The sequence below is a fragment of the Scardinius erythrophthalmus genome (genome assembly GCF_964197995.2).
Source record: "Scardinius erythrophthalmus genome assembly, chromosome: 6".
Taxonomy (NCBI): Eukaryota; Metazoa; Chordata; class Actinopteri; order Cypriniformes; family Leuciscidae; genus Scardinius; species Scardinius erythrophthalmus.
In genome coordinates this window covers 4,080,495-4,103,268 of record NC_138226.1, presented here as the reverse complement: position 1 = coordinate 4,103,268, position 22,774 = coordinate 4,080,495, and the positions used below count along the sequence as shown (strand labels likewise).

General features: G+C 36.9%; 1 protein-coding gene across 1 annotated transcript in view; it reads left to right on the top strand.

Moving 5' to 3' along the window:
- LOC308692077 (potassium voltage-gated channel subfamily H member 7) overlaps positions 1-22,774 on the top strand; it is a 97,428-nt gene that overhangs the window by 39,246 nt on the left and 35,408 nt on the right. The window contains exons 3-5 of the mRNA XM_081367784.1: positions 3,725-3,880; positions 17,054-17,464; positions 20,968-21,179. Of these exons, the coding sequence (XP_081223910.1) occupies positions 3,725-3,880; positions 17,054-17,464; positions 20,968-21,179 (779 nt within the window). The remainder of the gene's footprint in view (positions 1-3,724; positions 3,881-17,053; positions 17,465-20,967; positions 21,180-22,774) is intronic.

The following is a 22,774-nucleotide window of genomic DNA, read 5'->3' as shown; positions in this document are numbered from 1 at the left end:
TCTCTCTCTCTCTCTCTCTCTCTCTCTCTCTCTCTCTCTCTCTCTCTCTCTCTCTCTCTCTCTCTCTCTCTCTCTCTCTCCCTCCCTCCCTCCCTCTCCCTCTCCCTCTCTCTCTCTCTCTATTTGAGTAATGTAGCGTCGGTCTCGGAGAGCAGATGAAAGCTGCCATCACCTCTTCAGTCCTTCAGGTTCTGCTCCCCAATCTCACCTTCTCCGGCTGTATAGTGCAAATGAGTGTGTCATGCTTTGGTCCGTCCGCTTTGAAGGAGCTCACAAGAAGAGCACTTTCAGGGGTCTAATTATGCTCTGGTGGGTTTTGTCCTGCAACTATCATTTCTACTGATTATAAAGATTTTTTTTAACATTTTGCAATAATGCTTTGCGAATGTTACAAAGGAAAAGACAGTACAATTTGGCATGGCTTGGTTGAATTCTAATAGGGCTGCAACAAACGATTATTTTGATAATCGATTAATCTAACGATTATTAGAACGATTAATCGACTAATCGTCGATTATATCGCCGACTAATCAGTAAGTTTGGAACGATTATTCAGCCTTTTCAATTAGTTAAAACACTGAGTTATACATATTCTAACTATAATATAAAAAAAGAAAATCACTTCAGCTTTTGAAATGGTTGGTTTAATGAACTTTGAGCCAACTAAACAGGTCATTCTCTTTAAGTTTTCAGATTTCTGTCCAACTCAAATCACACACAAATGCAAAAAGCATTGGTTAAATATTCGGTTCTCTTTCAATAGAAAAAAATAAACAAAAAAAATTATCAGCTGCATTACAGACAAACTTAAACTGCAAACAATTATTATAAGAACACAATTTAAAAAAAATTGACAGCTAAGGTGACAGAGACATTCTCATTCACCTTTTAATTTACAGTATAAAAAAATAACTGACATGATATTCTTCATAACATCTCTTTTTGTAAGTCTTCATGAATATGGAACAAAATACAGGCAAGTGATAAGACTGTAATAACTAATAGTTACAATAATAAAAACAGCCCTGACTCCTAAGCTCGATCAAGCTTTATTCTATGCAAAAAATAATCATCACATTACTGTAATTATATTATTATTGTTAATATTATTGCCATTATTAGTAGTATTGCATTCTCTAAAAAGAGATTTACTGCTAACGTTAGTTATTTACGTTAGCTCCAGCTGGAGAACATTCACCTCTCACCGGCTCGTCTCGTGCCGGGTTTTTCCTCTTTAAGTGCTTTAACATGCATGTTGTGCTCCCGTGAAAAGCAAGTTACGCCTTGCATGTATTGCACACGACAGCATTCTTGGTTTGAAGCTTTGTGAAACTTTCACACACCTAGCTAGTTCGGATTCGTTTTCACTCCATTACACTCTAGCGCTACAGCGCCGTAGCGGTCAAATCGCGATATTGCAGGCCCTTACATTAGGTCACGTGGGATCAAACGACTACTCGACAACAAAGATATTTGTCGACAATTTTTTATTGTCGACGTTGTCGACAATGTCGACTAATCGTTTCAGCCCTAAATTCTAATGTAGAATGCGGTGTGTTATTTCTTGATAACAGACCGCTGCTAAGTATATGGATGCTATGGATGCAGGATTCTAACCGTAGAGACGGAACGGACTATTTTCTTTAGCGGAAGCAATACAATCGTTTTTAAATCAATAAACTCCTTTTTAAATCCATATTTTGTGTCAAATTACTGATTTATTTGGTAGGTAGCCATGTAATAAGCGGGATAATGTAGAGCGAGGCGGTTGTTATAGCGAATACACTGTCGCGTCGGGGTCCTGATCAGCCTGTCGGGGTTGTATTCGCTATAACAACCACCTCGCTCTACATTTTACCTTACATAACTATTTTATTAAATATATGAAAAATATTTAATTTTTTTATTCCAGAACCCAGTTCTTCTGCTTTATAGAGAAAGCTGTATTAATTAATGCACTGACAATTACATTTAATCTTATTCCCCCAAAAACTGATGCCTGCTATATGGTAATAAAATAAATATTAAAGGTGCTGTATGTAGCTTTTCTACCAAAACGAATCCTTTTTTTATTGCCTGTGTGTGAAGGGGTTGTAATCTCACATTAAAATTATCCACTTTGCGGGTTTTGCTATTACCTCTGAAAGCAAGTATTCTTATTTTTATGTGAAGGTCCCGGGTCGGATTTACCTCCAGTGACGTCACCTGCATGCGCGCTCCCGAGCCTCTCGAGCCTCGTCTAGCTTACTGACTTTGCACTCAACAGCGACGACACTGCAACTTATGACATGGACTTATGACTTATGCAACTTATGACATGTCTGATAACACTCTGCGCCCAGCAAAACACAGACTCCGACACAAACTCCACATACTGATAAAAAACATAAAACTTCGGGTAAAAAACACGGATCAACATCGGCAGGGCATTTGAATAATGGAGAAACCTTATCTACAAACCTAGAATGTACATTTCCTGAAGAAAATGTGAAGTGGCGCTTGCAGTGACAGAATTCGGCACGGTTGCTAGGGTTCCATACTTATCATGGTACGAGCATGGAGCATTAGTTCAACGTCAAGCTGATAAAACTAGCCTATTATTGTAACGTTGCAGTGGGAGTTTACCTGAGTTTCCAGCATGTTGTGGGATGCTTTGTGTGTTACGTCCGGTTGCGTCTCAGTCTGGCCGGTACCCACAGTGCTCGCTCATAAATTCGAGCATGCGTAAGAGCACGCGCTTGTAAACTTATTGGTTGCAATCTGAAACTTCACTGCTAGAGGCTGCTAAAAACTACATACAGCACCTTTAAATAAAATATTAAATAAGAAAATCATATCAAAATGTAATATTTAGCTTTTTACTCCCAGTAAAAAATTTATATAATTTTTTACTGCAAATTAAAATAGTCCCAAAAGAAGACTGAAAGCCTGGCATTCAAATACTAACCTCATCTAAAAAAAAAAAAAAAAAAGTGTATTTCGAAATACTAAAAGGGAATATTAACAGCTTAAATTTGACCTCAGAAAACTTGAAATATAGTCAAATGTGCTACACTTTATGTGCTTTTCCTCCACTATAAACAATGGAAAACTATGGTTATTTTATGGAAAAGTTCTGCATGAAAATTCTCTCAAAATGTGTACTTTCTGTCTTCCATGGTAAAAATACAGTATATAAGTATGGAACAACATTAATTGCAATCTGTAACAAACTGGGCTTGCAATTTATGTAAACCAGTAGTCACTTAAAAGTTCAGGGCACTCACAAGGCATTAATGAATAAGGGGAAAAACTGTATCAACACTTGAAAGATAGGCATAAGCAGGTTAACCAACAAAGTATATTGATAAGTCAAATCATAAAAATGAACACTTATCCGAGAGTCCTTGATCAAATAGTCCATGCTTGAGATGTATTGTCCTTATGTGTGAATCCTTAGTCCTTGAGCCCAAAAAATGAATCAAAATGTCCAGGGAAAAGTGAATTGCCACTTTTCCTTTGAAATGAAACCATTTTTATGATAAGTACAGTACCTTGTAATGGTGATTTAGTTCTCTGTGCAGTTTATAATCTTCAGCTCTCAGAAGGAGCAACCATAGCATGTGTCTTCATGAGCAAGTGAGATGTGGTCCAGACAGCAGACGAGTGCTGGTCACAGGACCAAATCAGCCAGATCAGAGTTGTGCTTTTGGGAATGAAACACATCTTCATCTTCCTCTTGTAGGATCAGACTTCCAGTGCAACACTCACATCATCCCAGTGAAGAACCAGGAAGGAGTTGTGATGATGTTCATCCTGAACTTCGATTATGTTCTAGACGAGGAGAGCATGGACTCGATGGAGGGACTGGACATCAGCCCGCCTGCCAAATCTGAGATCAGTGAGTGCAAACACTTTTCATTATTAGTGTCATGTTTTCTTTGCCAGATTGGTTTCTAACATAGATTTTCAATATTAGCAGCTCTTTCTGCAAATATTTTCCCCATCTAAAACCCACGTTAAACCATGATCCAAACTAACCAGCTCTGAAATTAATCACATTTTTAACTTTTATCTGAAGCGTGTGTGTGTGTGTGTGTGTGTGTGTGTGTGTGAAGTCTCTTATAAATAAGAGTCTTATAATTAAGAAGTCTCATAAATAAATGCAGCAACAATGCTGCATTTATTTGACCAAAAATACAGTAAAAGCAGTAATATTGTGAAATATTATTACAATTTAAAATAACTGTTTTCTATTGTAATAAATAATCAAATGTAATTTATTCCTGTGATTTAAAGCTGAATTTTCAGCGTCATTACTCCAGTCTTCAGTGTCACATGGTCCTTCAGAAATCATTCTAATATGATGTTTTGAAGATCAAGACTTATATAAAGATAAATATAAAGACTGATTTATTATCAATGTTGAAAACAGTTGTGTTGCTTAATATGTTTGTGGAAACATGTTTTTTCAGGATTCTTTTGTGAACAGAAAGTTTATTAATATTCCTATTTTAACTTCCTGCTGTTGTGCTCTATAGAGAAAGGTTATGCATTGACAACAAATGTGAAACTTTTCCTATTCCACTTTTTATGTGTGTAAATAACCTCCAGAAATGTCTCTAACAATCTTTGATTGATGGAATTAAAATCATGCAGGAATCACTTTGCGACTTCCCAGTGACTCCTTCACGACCGCACCTCCGCTGTGCTAAACCAGCCGTTGTAATCAGTCGTGTTCAGACCAGTGACTGAAGTGGAAGTGCTTTGACCGGCCGGCGTGTGGAGCGGTTGAGCGCAGTGGGTGTTTCTCAACAGAGCGTGTTAATTAGACAGGAGGCTCTTGCTGAGACTCTCAGAAGCAGGTGGGATGTTGGCTTCGTCTCCTCTCGGATCACATGAGGGACGCTTTCGTAACTGGCTTCATATCAAGGATTTAACACGCTCACCAGCGTGAGCGGCTTTAGTTCCCGGCCTGCAGAACAATACAATATGGTCTTCTTTTTGTCATCTCAGGTAGACAGGATTCTGTCGGGAACCTGAATTATGGCTGCAAAATATATCGAAATTATCAAAATATCGCAAATGTATATATCGCGATATGCATATCGCAACGGCTTGCAATAACTGGGGTCATGAACAAAAGACAAAGAGAAAATCACTCACTGCTCTTGGCTGAATAACTTTTGTAGCTTTAATAAGAATCAGTGTATATTTAATTCACACAGTGAAGACTAAGTGTTTTATTTTTACACTTGATTATTCAGTTTCTGTTGTTAAATAACCCTAATGTAGAATAACCTGAAACCCTAAACCCCACTGATGTTAAAATAACACTTCTTATGCTACAGTAAAACACTGATGTTCACTTTCAGAAGATGTAGGGATGTTTTCTTGTCACAAAAACAATGTGAAACACATGTAGGTTATATAATTTTAAATATATTTTAAGGATAATTTAAGTTTATTTCAACCATTATCGTATCGCATTTTTCTTCAATATCGTGCAGCCCTAATCTGAATGACACGTAAAGTGACCAATCGCAGTTAGTTGTGTTTTTGAATGCTGATTAGGAGCTGGTCCATCTGAAATAGACAGAAAAAACACAGAAAATAGACTGAAGACTGTATGATCATAATTATGATCCATCAAAAAAGTCTAGAACATTTCACTGGCAGAAAAAAGCATAAGCATTCTGTTCATGTATATCTAGTTTGCTGTCTAATGAGTGCCGGGTTTGTCAAAAACTACATCTGGATCGGATTCAGAACGATGATTAAAACACAGATGGAGTAGATCGAGTCCATCAACACCCCTAAAGCTTCACAGTCCTGTAGCTCGTGCCGGGTCGACATTTCATTCGGTAACATTAGGCAGTTTTGATTAATATGCTGTTTAATGTTTGATGATCGCTTTATTTTACATATGCATGTGCTTACATACAGTACGTATGATATCGCTTGTTTCTGCTGCTTATTCACCTGTGTTTTGATCAGGAGATTCTCTACTCTTTCAGAAGATGTGTAATAGCGCCCCCTACAGTGTAACAGTGAAAACATGGAAATATGGCAATTTCGGTCAATGGTGGGGAAGCGTTGTCTCATAAATTAAGGAAATTTCCGTCAATGGCAGGAAAAGAGTTTTTTAAAGATTTTTATTTTATTTTTATTGTGTTTTTAAAGATTATCTTTTAAAACCGTGTATACAACACAACTACACTGGACGTGACAAAGTGACCATTGCAAATATATTTGTTCTTCGTGTCAGAAGTAGCGCGAGCGCATTGAGTATGTCAGATATAGAATGGCAACGGTTTACAGTCAGGGATTTGTTTTGTCGCATCCTCCAGTGTAGACAGCATCACTGATTATAATGGGTTTTGTGTGAACAGATGGACGGTGAACAGTGAACTGGCTGATATGAACCAGATCATATACAGAAAGAGGACGAATAAAGATCTCCATGGTCTCCTGAACTTCCTCTGCCAGCGCAGGGTGGGCGATGGTGTCCGTGGGGGTCGTGTGGTCGTTTAAAGATCTGCACAGCTTCAGCATCTCTAGAAATACTCACTTAGCAAACGCGCTGCTCTAGGTGAAGTTTATTTATAGTGGAGGATGTTGCCAAGTGTTTGGAGAGTGTGTGTCTGTGTGTGTGTGTGTGTGTGTGTGTGTGTGTGTGTGTTTTTCTGCCTCTGGGTGTCACGAAGAGTCAACAAGGACTCACTGCTGAGCCTTGGTTGGACTGTAGGTGTTATAATAAGGCCCAAACCTAATGAAGCACTAAAGTGTGTGACTGAGTCGGGGCTTACACACACAACAGAAATGTGCATGTGTTTGAACGAGTAGCAAGACACTTGAATGATGTGAAAGCATGTCATATGACAGTGTTCTGAATAGCATACTACATGTGGTCATGCAACATATGTTTGCAAATTGAAATTTTTGCAGCATTACCTAATTTGCATAGTCAATTAGTGAATTGGACTCTAATATAATACAAGCATAATAATGCAAAAGTGTTGTCGTTGTAAATGTTTATAATATCTTAATATTTTCATGCCCTGCAGCAGCATTTAGCAGATTAGTGCTGTGATAATATAGTTTACATTTTGCGACAAATTAAGCAAAGCAGTTGAGATTACTGTATCAATGTACAGTATTTATACGGATAAAGTGGGACATACTTATATATCAATCTTTATATAAAGAGCTGGGCTATAAAAATCAGACATGAGAATTGCTATAAAATATATATTGAGTAATCAAACAGATATCTGGTCTAAACCACATAGCAAATGCAACCAAGATGCATTGCAAATCAGATTGCCCAAATGCACTCAAAGTGGCAAATCAAGACATATTATGCGCATTGAAAGCCAAGTGCGATAAAAGGGCCAATTGGAGGGAAGATGATCCATTATCCATTACAACATGTACAGTGCCTGGCAAAATAAATTAATAATTCACTCACAACTGCAAGTTTTCGTGTCATCATTTACTCACCCTCAAAACTAAATTATTTGGCAAAAAAAGGCAAACTTCAGCTATAGGTTTTATTTTACTATGCATAAAAAATGCATAGAAAAAGAAAAAGCTCACTGAAAAAAAAAAGCATAAATTGACAACAACAAAATCAGTTATTCATAGTTTATTGGTTCTCTCTTGTTTTGCATGTTCATCATTTCTTTGCATGACAGCCTGGCCAAAAAATGATATCCGCACAATTTGGCATGTTTCACTTCACAAATAATCCGTTAGTAATGGGGTTGACGGCTCAATTGGACTGAAAAGCCTTCATGTAAACACCTTAATCGATCCGACTGAGCTCGATCCCAATGAAATTCCGATCGGACTGAAGGGATGGTTTATTCCTGTTCCAAATCCGATCGAGAGAAAATGTAAACACTTGATCGGATTGAAAACCGAAACTGAAAGGACTGCGCATGTGCAATGACATTGAAAAAGCGTAATGACGTATGACACGCGGAGCGAGCTGTTGTTCCTGTTGAATAAAATGTCGTATAAATGAGTGTCCCATCTTTCTAAAATTCTCCTCTCATTCCGCATCTGTGAAGTGGAGCAGGACAATGTCCCACCAGTCCTTGTTTTGGATTCTCATCCACAGACGACTGGTTTGGGGCATTTTTACTGTGTGTTCAATATAAGCAGCGGCACAACGGTTCATATGCACATTGTCTCCAAATTATGACCAGAAATGGATAAATATTAAGTCTGCTGTTTAAAACAAACAAAGGACCAGTGTAGGAGAATGGTAATTATGCGCAAACAGCAGAAACTCTGAACCAAATTCAGTCCGATTGAAACAAAAGTTGTGCATGTAAACGAGCCACTGCGTTATCAGAAATAAAACAATTGACTCCAAGCACAACTATGTAACAAACTCTAACAAATTTTGCATAATATTTGAGCAAAGGAGGTCAATTTCCCAATATGAATGAATGAATGAATGAATGAATGAGGCATTTATATAGCACTTTATATATATATATATATATATATATATATATATATATATATATATATATATATATATATATATATCAATAGCCTGGAACTGTATACATACAAATATCGAAATTTCTCCTCCCAGATTCTACAAATATGAGGCAAATTCCTGAGACACATTCACATTCAGACTGAAGTTACTTTTGGGCAAACAAGAAACTAATTATGCATATACTTCTCAGAGGAACAAACGTAATCTCTAGGTTCCAGTGTATTCTGAAATAGAAGCTCTAACAGTCTGAACGAGAATGTCACATGCTTAGACTGCAAAACTCTATCACTCCTCCACTATGATTAGAAAACTGCAAACTCAATGTCTTTTACATGCTGATGTACATTAGAATCATGCTAACCAAACTGCACATGACCTTCAAATCAAGTAATCTACATATGCGCTGTGACTGTTAGCGCGCACACACATAACACACACACACACGCACATACATTAACTTGCTGTCATGAATAATTTGGTAGGAGACTGTCTTTTGTAATGTTCTGTTTATCTGGGCTATAATGGAATAAACAACCTGTATTCAGGCCTGCATTTGCCAGTTCATTTTCTATTCAAACCAATTTATGCATATAGATTAAGTCTTAGTAGAAGAAACATATTTAATAACACACACACACACTTATATATATATATGAAGAGTTCAGATGCAAAAGCCTCTAAGTGCCATCTGGAATTTTCTTCTAGAATGATCATTTTTATCAAGCTCGTATATTTAAGTTAAATAATTTCACTTAAATGGCAATTCATAGGTAATTTTCATTGCCATTAAAGTGAAGTTACTGAACTTAAATATACAAGCTTGATAAAAATGATCATTCTAGAATAAATTTTCAGATGGCACTTAGAGGCTTTTGCATCTGAACCCTTCATATATATATATACATACATACTGTATATCATCATAGAAAGTGATGAGCACAACACAACCAGATCTAGATCACAACCAAAACTAGTTGTAGTTTTCAATTACCCATGGCCATATACAGTGTGCTTTTTTTAAGTGTTTCTTTTAAAATGCAATTATAGCACTAATGTCATGAAAAATTCATGTTCAATGCTCTTCGTTTTACGATCTTGCCCAGGGACTCACAAACCCGCGGGCCGGCCTTGAGGCCGAGTAAATAATGACAGAATTTTCAGCTTTGGGTAAACAAGTCCTATAACTATATTTGTCTGACATCCAAATGGTGAAAAATTGTCCTGTCATTCCTGGCTGTGTTTTAGATGGCCATTGCTGATACTGTAGTTTCAGGCCCTGGAGACCAGACAGAACGAGAGAGAGAGAGAGAGAGATTTTGTGCAGAGGACATGATTGAGTATTAATGTCTGACAGTCACAGGAAGAAAAGGGAAGTGGCCATGATGGTTTAATATCTCATTATGCTTAATTATCTCTCGCCGCTGTCCGACTATCTCTCAGTCAGCATCGCTCATCACAAATGTCAGGAATCACAAAGCTTGACGTTTGGCTTTTCTGTGCCGTGTACAGTAAGTGATGTTTTCAGCCTTAAGTGATACTTGTGTCCTCTTGTGTCAGAAGGCCTGAAGTGTGTATACACCCTGCAGAATTCAGTGTTCAGACACTCATTAACTACCAGATAATTTTGCTCCTCGTCGAATGTTTTCAGGAAGTCATCCGAGTGCAATGCAATGCATTAAATCTCTAACATATGAATGGACAACACCTGTGATTTCCATGTGTAATAAACAGCAGTCTAGTTCAGGGTTATTACTGTTAACTAAAACTATAAAAAAACATTTTTTTGTTAATCAAAATAAAGCTAAAATATATTAAAATATAAATATTAAATGAAAACTTAGAAATGTTGCCTTAGTAGTATACTATAACTTTAATAAGTGTAAGCACTAAAATTACTAACAGGAAATAAATACAAACTAAAACTGAACTAAAAATAAATAAATTTAACCTAAATAAAACTAAATGAAAATGAAAGCTGAAATAAAGATAAAAGCTCATTCAAAATATTAATAAACACTATAATAGTATATAAATAATATTAAAATAACACAGTTCTACATGTCCTCCAACTCACTCGAAATATCATGATGAGACTGGATTCATATCTAATGCACTATTAATAATTCTGTAATAAGTTTCCAAGCATCTGTCTTGATTTGGAGTGAAATATGATCAGTAAAAGTAAAAATGTAATTTAGTAGAATATTATATTATATTAATGTGCTGCGGTTATGCTATTTTAAAGGCTCTTATTTTGTTTTGAGGTCTCCTACAATAGGTTTACATGCATCCAAGGTAAATAAAGAAATAAATAAAATAAAACGCTTTAATTTTCTCATAATATACATTGGACATCACCTCTTTTCTCACAGTGTCTGAAACGTTTGATAAAGGATTAGGTCTCTCTTAACCCCGCGTTCTCGAAAGCTACTCTCCTCTGATTGGTCAGATGGCCCAGTCTATTGTGATTGGTCGACCACTTACGTCGCATATTAGAAACCAGTCCGTTACTATATCTGAATTTCAGCTTCAGATCTTCCTCAGTACTTGATTCACAGAGATACGAACCGTAACGATAGTGCCGTTTTTTCCGTATCAATTCGAGTGTGAGTCCTCATCCTTTTGAAGTGTATCAAACAACACAAAAAACTCTTCCAATCTGTTTGAGGGCGGGGCAAAGTAGACGTTGTTTGCCGACGGCCAATAAAGGCCACAGGAGGGGCTTTATGCAAATTTGTTACAAGCCTATGTAGGTTTGAGTTGGAAGTGAGACTGGAATTACTGACGACTCATTTCGGCAGTTTATGATCGATTCCCATTTTTGGGAGTCAATAACTCCATTTGTCTGCACTTTGATCTTTAAAGGGGTGGTTGATTATGATTTCACTTTTTTAACTTTAGTTAGTGTGTAATGTTGCTGTTTGATCATAAACAACATCTGCAAAGTTACAACGCTTAAAGTTCAAAGCAAAGGGAGATATTTGCTTTTAAAGAAATCACTTTTTAAGGACTACAACAAACAGCTGGTAGAGACTACACAACATTCCTCCCGGGTTAGTGACATCACCAACCCTAGAATTTACATAAACCCCGCCCCCTGAACACGATTTATACTGTAGATTATCAAGACAGAATATGCTAATCAATGACTAGAAGATAACTACACATCAGCTACATAAATTCATCAACTAAACATTCAGAAATGTCCTGTTGCTTCTACATGTTGTCACTTCTTCATGAGTCTCTCCATCATTGTCTGACTCCGGTTTGAACATAAAAGGCTAACGCCCGTTTCACACATACTCCGTGTGCAGTGCGTGTGCGGTCCGTGTTGCAGTGCGTATGCGGTGCAGGAACAGCACGCGCAATAGTGCTTTCACATATGCTGCGTTTGCAGTGCGGAACTGATCCGCGGCTGTAGCCACAAACACATAGACCTACTCATTATTTTTATTTCAAATCCAGAAGTTATCAGCAACTTTTATTTAAAAAAGTTTTAGGATTCTCTTTGTACACATCCTCCCTTGTCTGTCTTGGCGTCGCTCTATCTTTTTGAGCTGACTAATATAAACGCCAACGAGGAGGAGAAAGAAGCGTCGACAGATCAAAGAATTGTCTTTAGAATTGTATTTTTGTTTTCTTAGTTAGGCTAGTTGTTGTCCGTGCTGTTATATTTCGTTCACTGGATGGAATGTTCGTTATTATTGTGAGTCTTTGTGACGTCTGTTGTGAGTGAGTAAATAAATAATTGCACTGATTCCGCCGTTTACTTGTTCTTGTTTAGGATCTCTTCTCTCAGAGTTGATATTTTTATGAGTGGTCGTAACACAACGTATTATTCAATACATTACTTCTAGATTATATATTAAGTTGCTCAAGCAGTGGTAAAATATTGAACCATGTAGCTACTTATATTAAAATTGCATACATTTTAAATTAAAACTTAATTTACAAAAACAGCGGATTCATACCTTTTCTATTTAAATCGTTATACAAAGTCTTGCATGTCACAACTAACTTGTTTTTCCACCTCCACGAATGAGACGAGTGTCGTTATGTTGCCTTGTTGAAGTAAATTGTAGTTTTCCTTGCTTTACCTCGTCTTAAAATAAAAAGATGACTGTGGTACTAAAAAATGGTACTATTTAATTAAATGCATTCATGGTAAGATTACTAGCCTACATTGTATTTAATTAAATGCATTTATGGTGAAATTATTACATTTTCATGTCAATCTGTGTGCATTTTAAACACGAACCATGCGTTGTCACTTTAATTCAGCGTTTGCAGCACAGCAAAAAATAGACTCGGTACGGAAACGATCGCTGCACTGCTGTATAGACCCCTTTTGCGCCTACGTCACGGCGCTAGCTGGAGGCAAAACAAACGGAAAACTGGAGGCGGCCAATACAAACCAGCACAGATTCGGCTACATAATAAGGAGCTTAAATTATTATTTTTATTATTAAAAGTCATCTTGTTGTGTTCTTGGGTGCAAGAATCGATGAAAAATGAGTATGCTGTATCTGGAATTTTTATTTCTAGAAAATATTCATATCATTAAAATTGCACCGTAGTGTCACTCTTTACATTGTCGTCTTGGCGCTGGCTAGGCAGAACTGCGGATAGTCCCACACAAGTCTTTACATGACCATTCAGCACATAGTTATATTATAGGCATCTAAATATATTTAGATGTCCTCAGTTTCTCTATCGGGTAGGTGTAGAAGTCAGGCCACTCAACCGGAGGTAGCGTTAACGTTAATCCTGTCAGTTCGTCCATTGACTGAGCGTGTACGGTCATCTGGTTCCGTCCGTTAAAATTAACTTTTGCAAATAACAATCGGCATCCTGGACAGTGAGTGACCTTGCACATTAAGACAAAATCGGATTTTCTCCAGTCATTGTTATAAAACAAGCTAACAAAACTTGCAAACTAACGTTAGTGAAGCGGCCAGAGGGATCTTTCTGCCTCCAGCTAAGCTCCGCGCACACAAATACGTCACCGTGTTTACCAACTGTAAAAGGGTCTATACGCACCGCAACTGGAACGGATCGACGGACTGCATCCGTGTGCAGTGTGAAAGCTCTAACCTGTTAATACGCACCGCACACGCACTGCAAACGGAGTATGTGTGAAACGGGCATAAAAGTTTTTGAAATTTTCAGTGCATGTCTGTGTGAGTGCAAGCTGTTGAAGCTCCGCCCCCTGTGCCAGGAGCAGCAGCTCATTTGCATTTAAAGGAACACACACAAAAAGGTGCATTTTTGCTCTCCCACAAAAAGTGTCAACTTTAACATGCTAGATAAAAATATCTGTGGGGTATTTTGAGCTAAAACATCACACACACACTCTGGAGACATCAGAGACTTATTTTACATCTTGTGAAAGGGGATTTATACCACCCCTTTAAAACTTTGCAGACCTTTTACATTCTCATACAGCCGTATTACACACCACATGAAAGGTAATATCCAAAAAAATGTCCTTCTTCCATTTAAACTGCTGTTATTTAAACTATAAACCACACGTACAGTAGTTTAAATAATAGTTGATGTTTCCATACCTGCTTGTGTCTGGGAGCGTTGTAGGGGGCATCGGTCAGCGGCAGGCCTGTATCATGTGTAGTTGTGAGCGTGGACGGCAGTGACAGCACGTGAAGGGCTCGCTGAGTGAAGAAGTCCTCATATTCCCAGTTGCTGGATCACTTTCAACCTCGCCATTGTCATTGAGCATCAGAAACGGCCCTCCTGAGGAGTGTTTACAGTCATGCACAACAGAGCTTCCTCTTCATCTTCATCTTCATCTTCATCAGCCAGCAGGTTAATGTGAGCACACCTGGCTCTGTTTAACAGGTGCGCTCTTTAAACCCCGCTGAGCTGAATGAGGCCCGCTGACAGTCACGAGAAGTGTGCACAGGGACTATAATTCAGCGAGTGAGTTGCTCGGGTCATTCTGTTGGCACACAGAAATGATCTTCCCTGTACACCTGCGTACTGTAATGCACGACACCGTAATGTCTTAATAATGAGCTTTTCGAGGTCTTTAAGATAATTACTGCAGGTGCAGGTGTTTGTGTACATTCCCTTAAAAGCATAATGGGAGAGAGAAACTCAGCATTAAACTCAAAGCATGTAGATTTACTACAGATGAACTGATATTTTAACCCATATTCACACAATTGAATGTGTTTGTTTAATTCTGCATCTACCTCTGAAGAGATTTCCAATAACACCCCGTGTATTTAACAGGAAACACTGGCATTTATAAGTAAATATACGCATTTATATTTCTCTAATTAACATAATTTACTGTCAAGTGAGAAATGTCGCGTTTGTAGCTTGTTACACAGTACAAAACAATAAGATAACGCTAAAATCAGTACAATAAATTTAATAGATAATATAAATAAAATAAAATAAATGCTAATTCAAAATATTAATAAACACTATGGTCTATAAATACATTTCTAAAATAACACATTTTTTATTCCATGCTTTTATTCCATAATCCATGCTTTAATGATGTAGTCTAATGATTATTTATTTATTATTTTTAAATTAATAATCAGTTGTTGGACACAAATTGCTATAAGCTGACAAAAATAACGATGCTCAAACATCAAAGCAAAAATGGCCAACAGGATATGATGACACACAGGGCTTCTGTTTTTAATAAATAATACCTCGCAAATAACAAATAATAATGAATTAATATAGAACCTCTACACAAATTTGCAGGTTAAACTTTGCATATTTCTTCGCACATGCTTGTGTTCCCAGCGCTCTCTTATGTATGTGCATGAATGGAAGTGAATAAAACATATGTGAGCACATCTTGAGCATGTCATGGATTTTCTCCACACCTGCAGTCGAATGAGCTTCCTCTTGAACTAGACCTTATTTATTAGAAAGTGCGTACTGTGTCCTGCAATTTACTCTTCAAAGCGGCGACGTACTGGAGAGGAAACACTGAATTCCATGGGGAAGCGGTGGATTTGTTTGATCACATCCTGATTAAAAAACACACATTGTGAAGGGCTGCTAATTAAAGCTGTGGTGATCTGCGTCCGTACTGAGGGTTGATTCAGACCGAAGGCCGGTGGGATTATTAAAGGCATGGCTGAACAAATGAGCCATATGTCAGATTATTGTTCTCCTGGGGGAAATGCATTGTGGAAATGAATGTTGGCCACTCAAGTAGCTCGTCTGCTGAATATGCCCGTCCTTATAATAATGTTGCCAAATAATTTCAGTGGCCATTTCTGAAACTGAGGCATTTTCCATTTTTCGGAGAGTCAACACTGAAACTTTCACTGAAGGATTTTTTTTTTCTCTGAGGGTTTCTATTTTGACTCTAGCAAATGAAGATGGATGGATGCTATAGATAGATAGATGGATGGATGGATGGATGGATGAATGGATGGATAGATAGATAGATAGATAGATAGATAGATAGATAGATAGATAGATAGATAGATAGATAGATAGATAGATAGATAGATAGATAGATAGATAGATAGATAGATAGATAGATAGATAGATAGATAGATAGATAGATAGATAGATAGATAGATAGATAGATAGATAGATAGATAGATAGATGGGTGGATGGGTGGATGGATGGATGGATAGATGGATGATGGATGGATGGATAGATAGATAGATAGATGGGTGGATGGATGGATAGATGGATGATGGATGGATGGATGGATAGATAGATGCTGTAGATAGATGGATGGATGGATGGATGGATGGATGGATGATGGATGGATGGATAGATAGATGCTGTAGATAGATAGATGGATGGATGGATGGATGGATGGATGGATAGATGCTGTAGATAGATAGATGGATGGATGGATAGATGCTGTAGATAGATAGATGGATGGATGGATGGATGGATGGATGGATGGATGGATGGATGGATGGATGGATGGATGGATGGATGGATGGATAGATGGGTGGATGGATGGATAGATGGATGATGGATGGATGGATAGATAGATAGATAGATGCTGTAGATGGATGGATGGATGGATGGATGGATGGATGGATGGATAGATAGATAGATGCTGTAGATAGATGCTGTAGATAGATGGATGGATGGATGGATGGATGGATGGATAGATAGATAGATGTGTGGATGGGTGGGTGGATGGATGGATGGATGGATGGATGGATGGATGGATGGATGGATGGATGGGTGGATGGATGGATGGATGGATAGATAGATGCTGTAGATAGATAGATGGATGGATGGATGGATGGATGGATGGATAGATGCTGTAGATAGATGGATGGATGGATGGATGGATGGATGGATGGATGGATGGATGGATGATAGATAGATAGATAGATCATTTCAAATAGAAAAACAAAAGATCGCTTGTCTTCATTTATAAATTATTTAAAAAAAAAGTGTTATGCAAGAAAGCACGTCTGGATCATTCAAAAGTTCCGGCAATAAGCTTTCATCAGTGAATCCTATTTAATAAATAATATAAATAATAGCCTTGCATGAAACTGTATTTTTTTTTTCCCGAATACCTGCAGGAAAAGGACGATTCTTCGGCTTCCGTCTGCCAGCTTTGAAGCTGTTGGGAACCAGTAAGCAGTCTCTCCCGCAGGACGACCCAGACTCCATCATGGTGGACTCGCCCAGGGCCAGCGATGACTCTGAGGCCGTGATGGACGTCCGATCGCACACGAAGGACGGTTCCAGTCCAGCGGACGTCAATGACACGCGGGCACTCATCAGCTCCAGCCCTCACTCCTCCCCCCTTCCCCTGGACCAGTCCTCTCCCAGTCTGCCCTGGGATCAGCCCAGTCCCTCTCTGACCTGCTTGGCCCAGTCCCTCTCCAGAGACAGCATGTTCAGCAGGAGACGGGCCTCCTCCGTTCACGACATCGAAGGCCTGAGCACCAACTCCAAACGTCTGTTTGTGGACACACACACAAGTGAAGGTGAGCACTCAGACTTGTATTGAGATTCATTGTTGATTACAAGAAGCACATTGACTGATAAGATAAAAACTAAATCAATTTCTAATTTATCTTTAAAAGAATAATAGGTAACACTTTATTTTACAGTGTCCTTGTTACATATGTTACACGTACTTACCATAGTAATAACAGTAAATTAGGCATAATTACATGCAACTAACCCTCAACCTAATCCTATTCCTAACCCTAGCGTTTTAGTATATATATATATGTGTATATGTTGTTAATTATTATTACTCAGTACTTAAATATATAATTACACTGTAACAATGACACCTTAAAATAAAGTGTAACTGAATAATATGATATATTATATTAATGTATGAACAGAATAATGTATGATTTTGTTCTTTTAAAGAAAGACCAGCACTTTAGACTGTTTTGGTAAAAGATGGGATAAAATATGAGGTAAAATATGAAGTTATATCTGGTTGTTATGTACATTTTAAACCAAATGAATATGAAATAGCTATTTAATTTGAGGATCTCTGGTCTAAAGTTTTCTTTACCCGTATTATAAACCTAGCCTTACACACACACAAAAAACTGTTTGAATTATAGTGTCAATTAAATTGTACAATTAATTAACTCAACCGTCATAACACACATTTTCCTAATTTTCTTCTTTTAATCTTTATACTCCTCCATTTCAGACTATGTACGCGGTCTAAAAGGTAACGTTGAATTCTGTATGAATGCATAACTGTCTCCGGCTGCATGCTTAAAGATGCAGCAGTTGGGTTCACCACCATTTCATATTACTACTTTGGGAGGACATATTATGCCCTTTTTCAAAGTCTTGATTTTGTTTTTAGGCTCTACTAAAATAGGTTTTCATGCTTGAATGTTCAAAAAACACATTATTTTCCCCATATCTGACATTATTGCAGCTCGTCTCTTCCCAGTCTGTCAGTAACGCTCTGTTTAGTTCCTGTCTCTATGAAGCCCCTCCTTCTGAAAAGCACACTGTGCTCTGATTGGTCGGCTGGATCAGTGTGTTGTGATTGGTCAAGCGCTTGGAGTGTGTTTGGGAAATGTCCCGCCCCTTACCATAACCGCCATTTTAACACACTACTAACTAACTCAATCAGGCCCCGCCCCTTTATTCTGCATATGAATTATTTAAATGAGGAATATTGTGACGTGTTCGTTCCCGGAAGAAAACTCAAGACTACAATGGAGGCGTTTCAGGGAGTTCAGAAACACTGACACTGATATAGAGAATAACTCCCGCTGGAGGGACTTTCAGAGCTTTTCATGCTCAAACTGCAACATTAAAGAAAGATGAACATGGGGGATAAAAGCATAGTAGCGCGTCTTTAAAGCATCTTTAATATGGGTCCAATCCTGCCTCTCGCAGAACAGGGGTGTCAAAGACAAAGTTCGGTCCACAGACGAGTCCAATCCGACCTGTGGGATGATTTAAGAAAAAGAATGATTAAATTACAGTTTTAAAAAAAAAACATTCGCTATTTATTAGATCAGTACACTGCAACAACAACAAAAAACCCTACTTTTTCAAAGTACTTTTCACAAGAAAATACCATTTCAGTCTTTCTACACATAATTGAACCTTTAATTTAGTGTTACTTGCCATTTTTTTTATTAAATGTGAAATGATTTTGTGAAAATTGTATTTTTGCATATATTTTCACTGGGTGATATATTGATATTTTATGTTTTCATGCCTTTTTCAAAGCAATAATTACATGTACAGGTACAAAAATTGTATTCCTGAATCTCACCACTTAATGTTTATTAGATATAATCCGTTAATCTTTGCTTTCTGAATTTGACAGAGAAGCCAGTCTGTAAAAGAAAACACTTTTTTATGGCCAGCTTATGTTAATATGGGAGCAGCCTCTGTTTAAGCTTCAGAAGATTGTGTTTTCTGTGTGCACTTTGCATGAATACCTCAAATTCAGTCAGCATATGGCGACTTTTAGTCCAGTTTTCAACCTAAAATGAGACTGACACCCCATAACTTAGACCAGTTAAAACAACACACCTACAAAATCTAGATAAAACCTGTTATCTTTCCTCAAAAGCGCATTCAGAATACAGATCCGAAGCATCCGTCACAGTGTCTGGGACGTCATGGTGTTTCATGATTGTCCATTTTCAGCCTGATTTCTCTTCTCAGCTGTTATTGATGTCTTGATTAGATCATACAGAACATTTGCTGCTCTTTCAATAAAGCTCCAGTCTGGACCTTCTTGCATTAAGGTGGATTAGAATGGCTCAGACTTGTACAGGCAGTTCCTCTTCACGTCCCATTGAACGAGACTGATGCGCCGGCTCAGAGTCAGGACAGAAAATCAATGCTACATGCCGAATGACTTCCATCAGCGGTTAACCAGCACTGCCACTTTCAGTTTCAGAGGACGTTTCTTTAATCAAAGTTTGAATTATTCAAAGAGAGGTTGTGCGTTACTGTTATTTTTCATTTGTCTATTATATTGTACATGATTTTAATGGATTGTTAATGGATGCTGCATATGTTCGCTTGGATGATGATTTTTATGAAAAGCATGAAAAAAATCCTGTTCCTAACAGTACAATCACATCTACGTTTTTGATGATATATATATATATATATATATGAAGAGTTCAGATGCAAAAGCCTCTAAGTGCCATCTGAAATTTTCTTCTAGAATGATCGTTTTTATCAAGCTCGTATATTTATGTTCAATAATTTCACTTAAATGGCAATGCAAATTAGCTATTAATTGTCATTTAATTGAAATTACTGAACTTAAATATACAAGCTTGATAAAAATGATCATTCTAGAAGAAAATTTCAGATGGCACTTAGAGGCTTTTGCATCTGAACTCTTCATATATATATATATATATATATATATATATATATATATATATATATATATAAAATTATTAATGTCATCTCATTTCGATATTTTAAATACTGAAATAAAAAGCAATGTTTACCTCCATATAATTTGTATTAAAACATATGAAAATATATAATGTTGTGCTGAGAACTCTGTGAACTTTATGGCACAAATTTATCACTGAATCAATTCATTGAAATTGACAGCTTGAACCAATGCACAGAAATGAATCAAACTTATCACCGCTAATTTTTTTTATAAAAATACAAAAACTATTAAATAAATACACAGAATCACAAGACAATGAAAGATTGTGAAACTAGTGTAATTACTTTTTTTTAGGAAACTTAAAGGAATAGTTCTTCTAAAAGTGAAAATGTCTTTGTTTATGCATCCAGTTCATACAGGTTCAATGTTCATACTGTAAATGGTGGTATAATTTTCACTTTTGGGTGAACTAGGAGTTTAATGGCCAACTGAAAATCAACAATATTCATAATAAACAAAAATCATTGTGAATGATATATTAGGAATTTTAGATGAATCACCCAGCCCTCTGCGAGAGTTGTGCCAGATATTCTCAGGCTCTCCTCCTTTACTCTTTCTCTTCAGGCCCGTTCAACCATCTGAAGTCCAGTCTGCTGGGGTCGACCTCAGACTCCAACCTGAACAAATACAGCACCATCAACAAGATCCCACTCATCGCTCTCAACTTCTCTGAGGCCAACGATAAGAAAGCGCCTTCCCCTCCGTCCTCAGAGAAAACCATCATCGCACCAAAGGTCAAAGACCGAACACACAACGTCACAGAGAAGGTCACGCAGGTAAGACTGTAACGTTGAACATGAATTTAATACAAACTTATTTAATTTACTTTCTTTATACATGTTTCTTATCTCATTGTGAACGATTCCTTTGAAAATTGCTCAGCAAACCTGCATTTATATGATCAAAAACACAGTAAAAACAGTAATATTGTGAAATATTATTACAATTTAAAATACCCGTTTTCTATGTGAATATATTTTAAACTGTAATTTATTCCTGTGATGCAAAGCTGAATTATCAGCATCATTACTCCAGTCTTCAGTGTCACATGATCTTTCAGAAATCACTCTATAAGATATTAGGACGACAAATATTTCTTATTATCAATATTGAAAAAAAATTGTTCTGCTTCATATTTTTGTGGAAATCGTGATACATGTTTTCAGGATTCTTTGGAAGTAAAAAAAAAACAGCAATTATTTTGAAATAGAAATCTTTTGTAATCTATTATAAGTGTCTTTACTGACACGTTTGAACAATTTAATGTGTCCTTACTGAATAAAAGTATTAATTTCTTTAAAAATAGAAAATAAAACTTACTTTTGGACTCTAAATCACAAATAATTCAATAATATAATATAATATAATATAATATAATATAATATAATATAATATAATATAATATAATATAATATAATATAATATAATATAATATAATATAATATAATACAGGACCCGATATAGGGCTTTTAAAAGCGTGAAATGAATGTGAATGCTGACAGATAGATATTATAGACCCACTTAGTTACGAACGTTTCACATTGACTTTAACAGAGTAAAATCAGTTGTTTTCCCTTCATGTTTTTCAATAAGGCCCTCAGGTGAGGATGTGCTTTTGCTTTATTTCTCCTCCATGGAGTTTGAGTTAATCATTGTGTCACGAGCATCATTTATTTGAAATATTGCATGCGTCAAATGCTTCCTGATTCGATTGGAAATCCAATAGTCTTGTGAACGAGCACAAACAAACTGTAACAAATCCTCCTGCATAATTTCACTAATACACGTCGTTTATACATTAAATGATGCTAACAGACATAAGTATGCAAATAAATGCTAATGAGGATACTACTTAACTTAGGGGGTATTAATATGAGAGCAAGAATACAGGGCAATAACCCGTAATTATTGTTTGAATCTTCTGTGTCCCAGCCATATTTAGCATCTTTTTCTGGCACCGAAATGCATCAGAAGAGCATGCGAGCATGAAGATGGATTTTCTACCTCTGGGAAATGTATTATATATATTTATATCCAAATATTGTCAAAACACGATTCAGTAACACTGCGACAGTTTCTGTGTGAGAGACCAAGTGTAAATTGAACTTCCCCTTTTAATCCATAGAAGACAGATTGAGCTGCATAGCGAGACAGCATTTTAAAGGTGTCATGAACTGCATTTTTTATTATTATTATTAATTATGTTTCCTGAGGTGCACTTTTAATGTTAGTATGATTTTGTACATAAAAAAAAACATATTTTAGAAATAAAAGGCCATTTTCAACCCTGATTTTACCCCTCTGATTTGAACGCGCTGTTTGAAGGGGCGTGTCTGCTGTGAGAAACGCCCACTGCTGTGATTGGCTGACA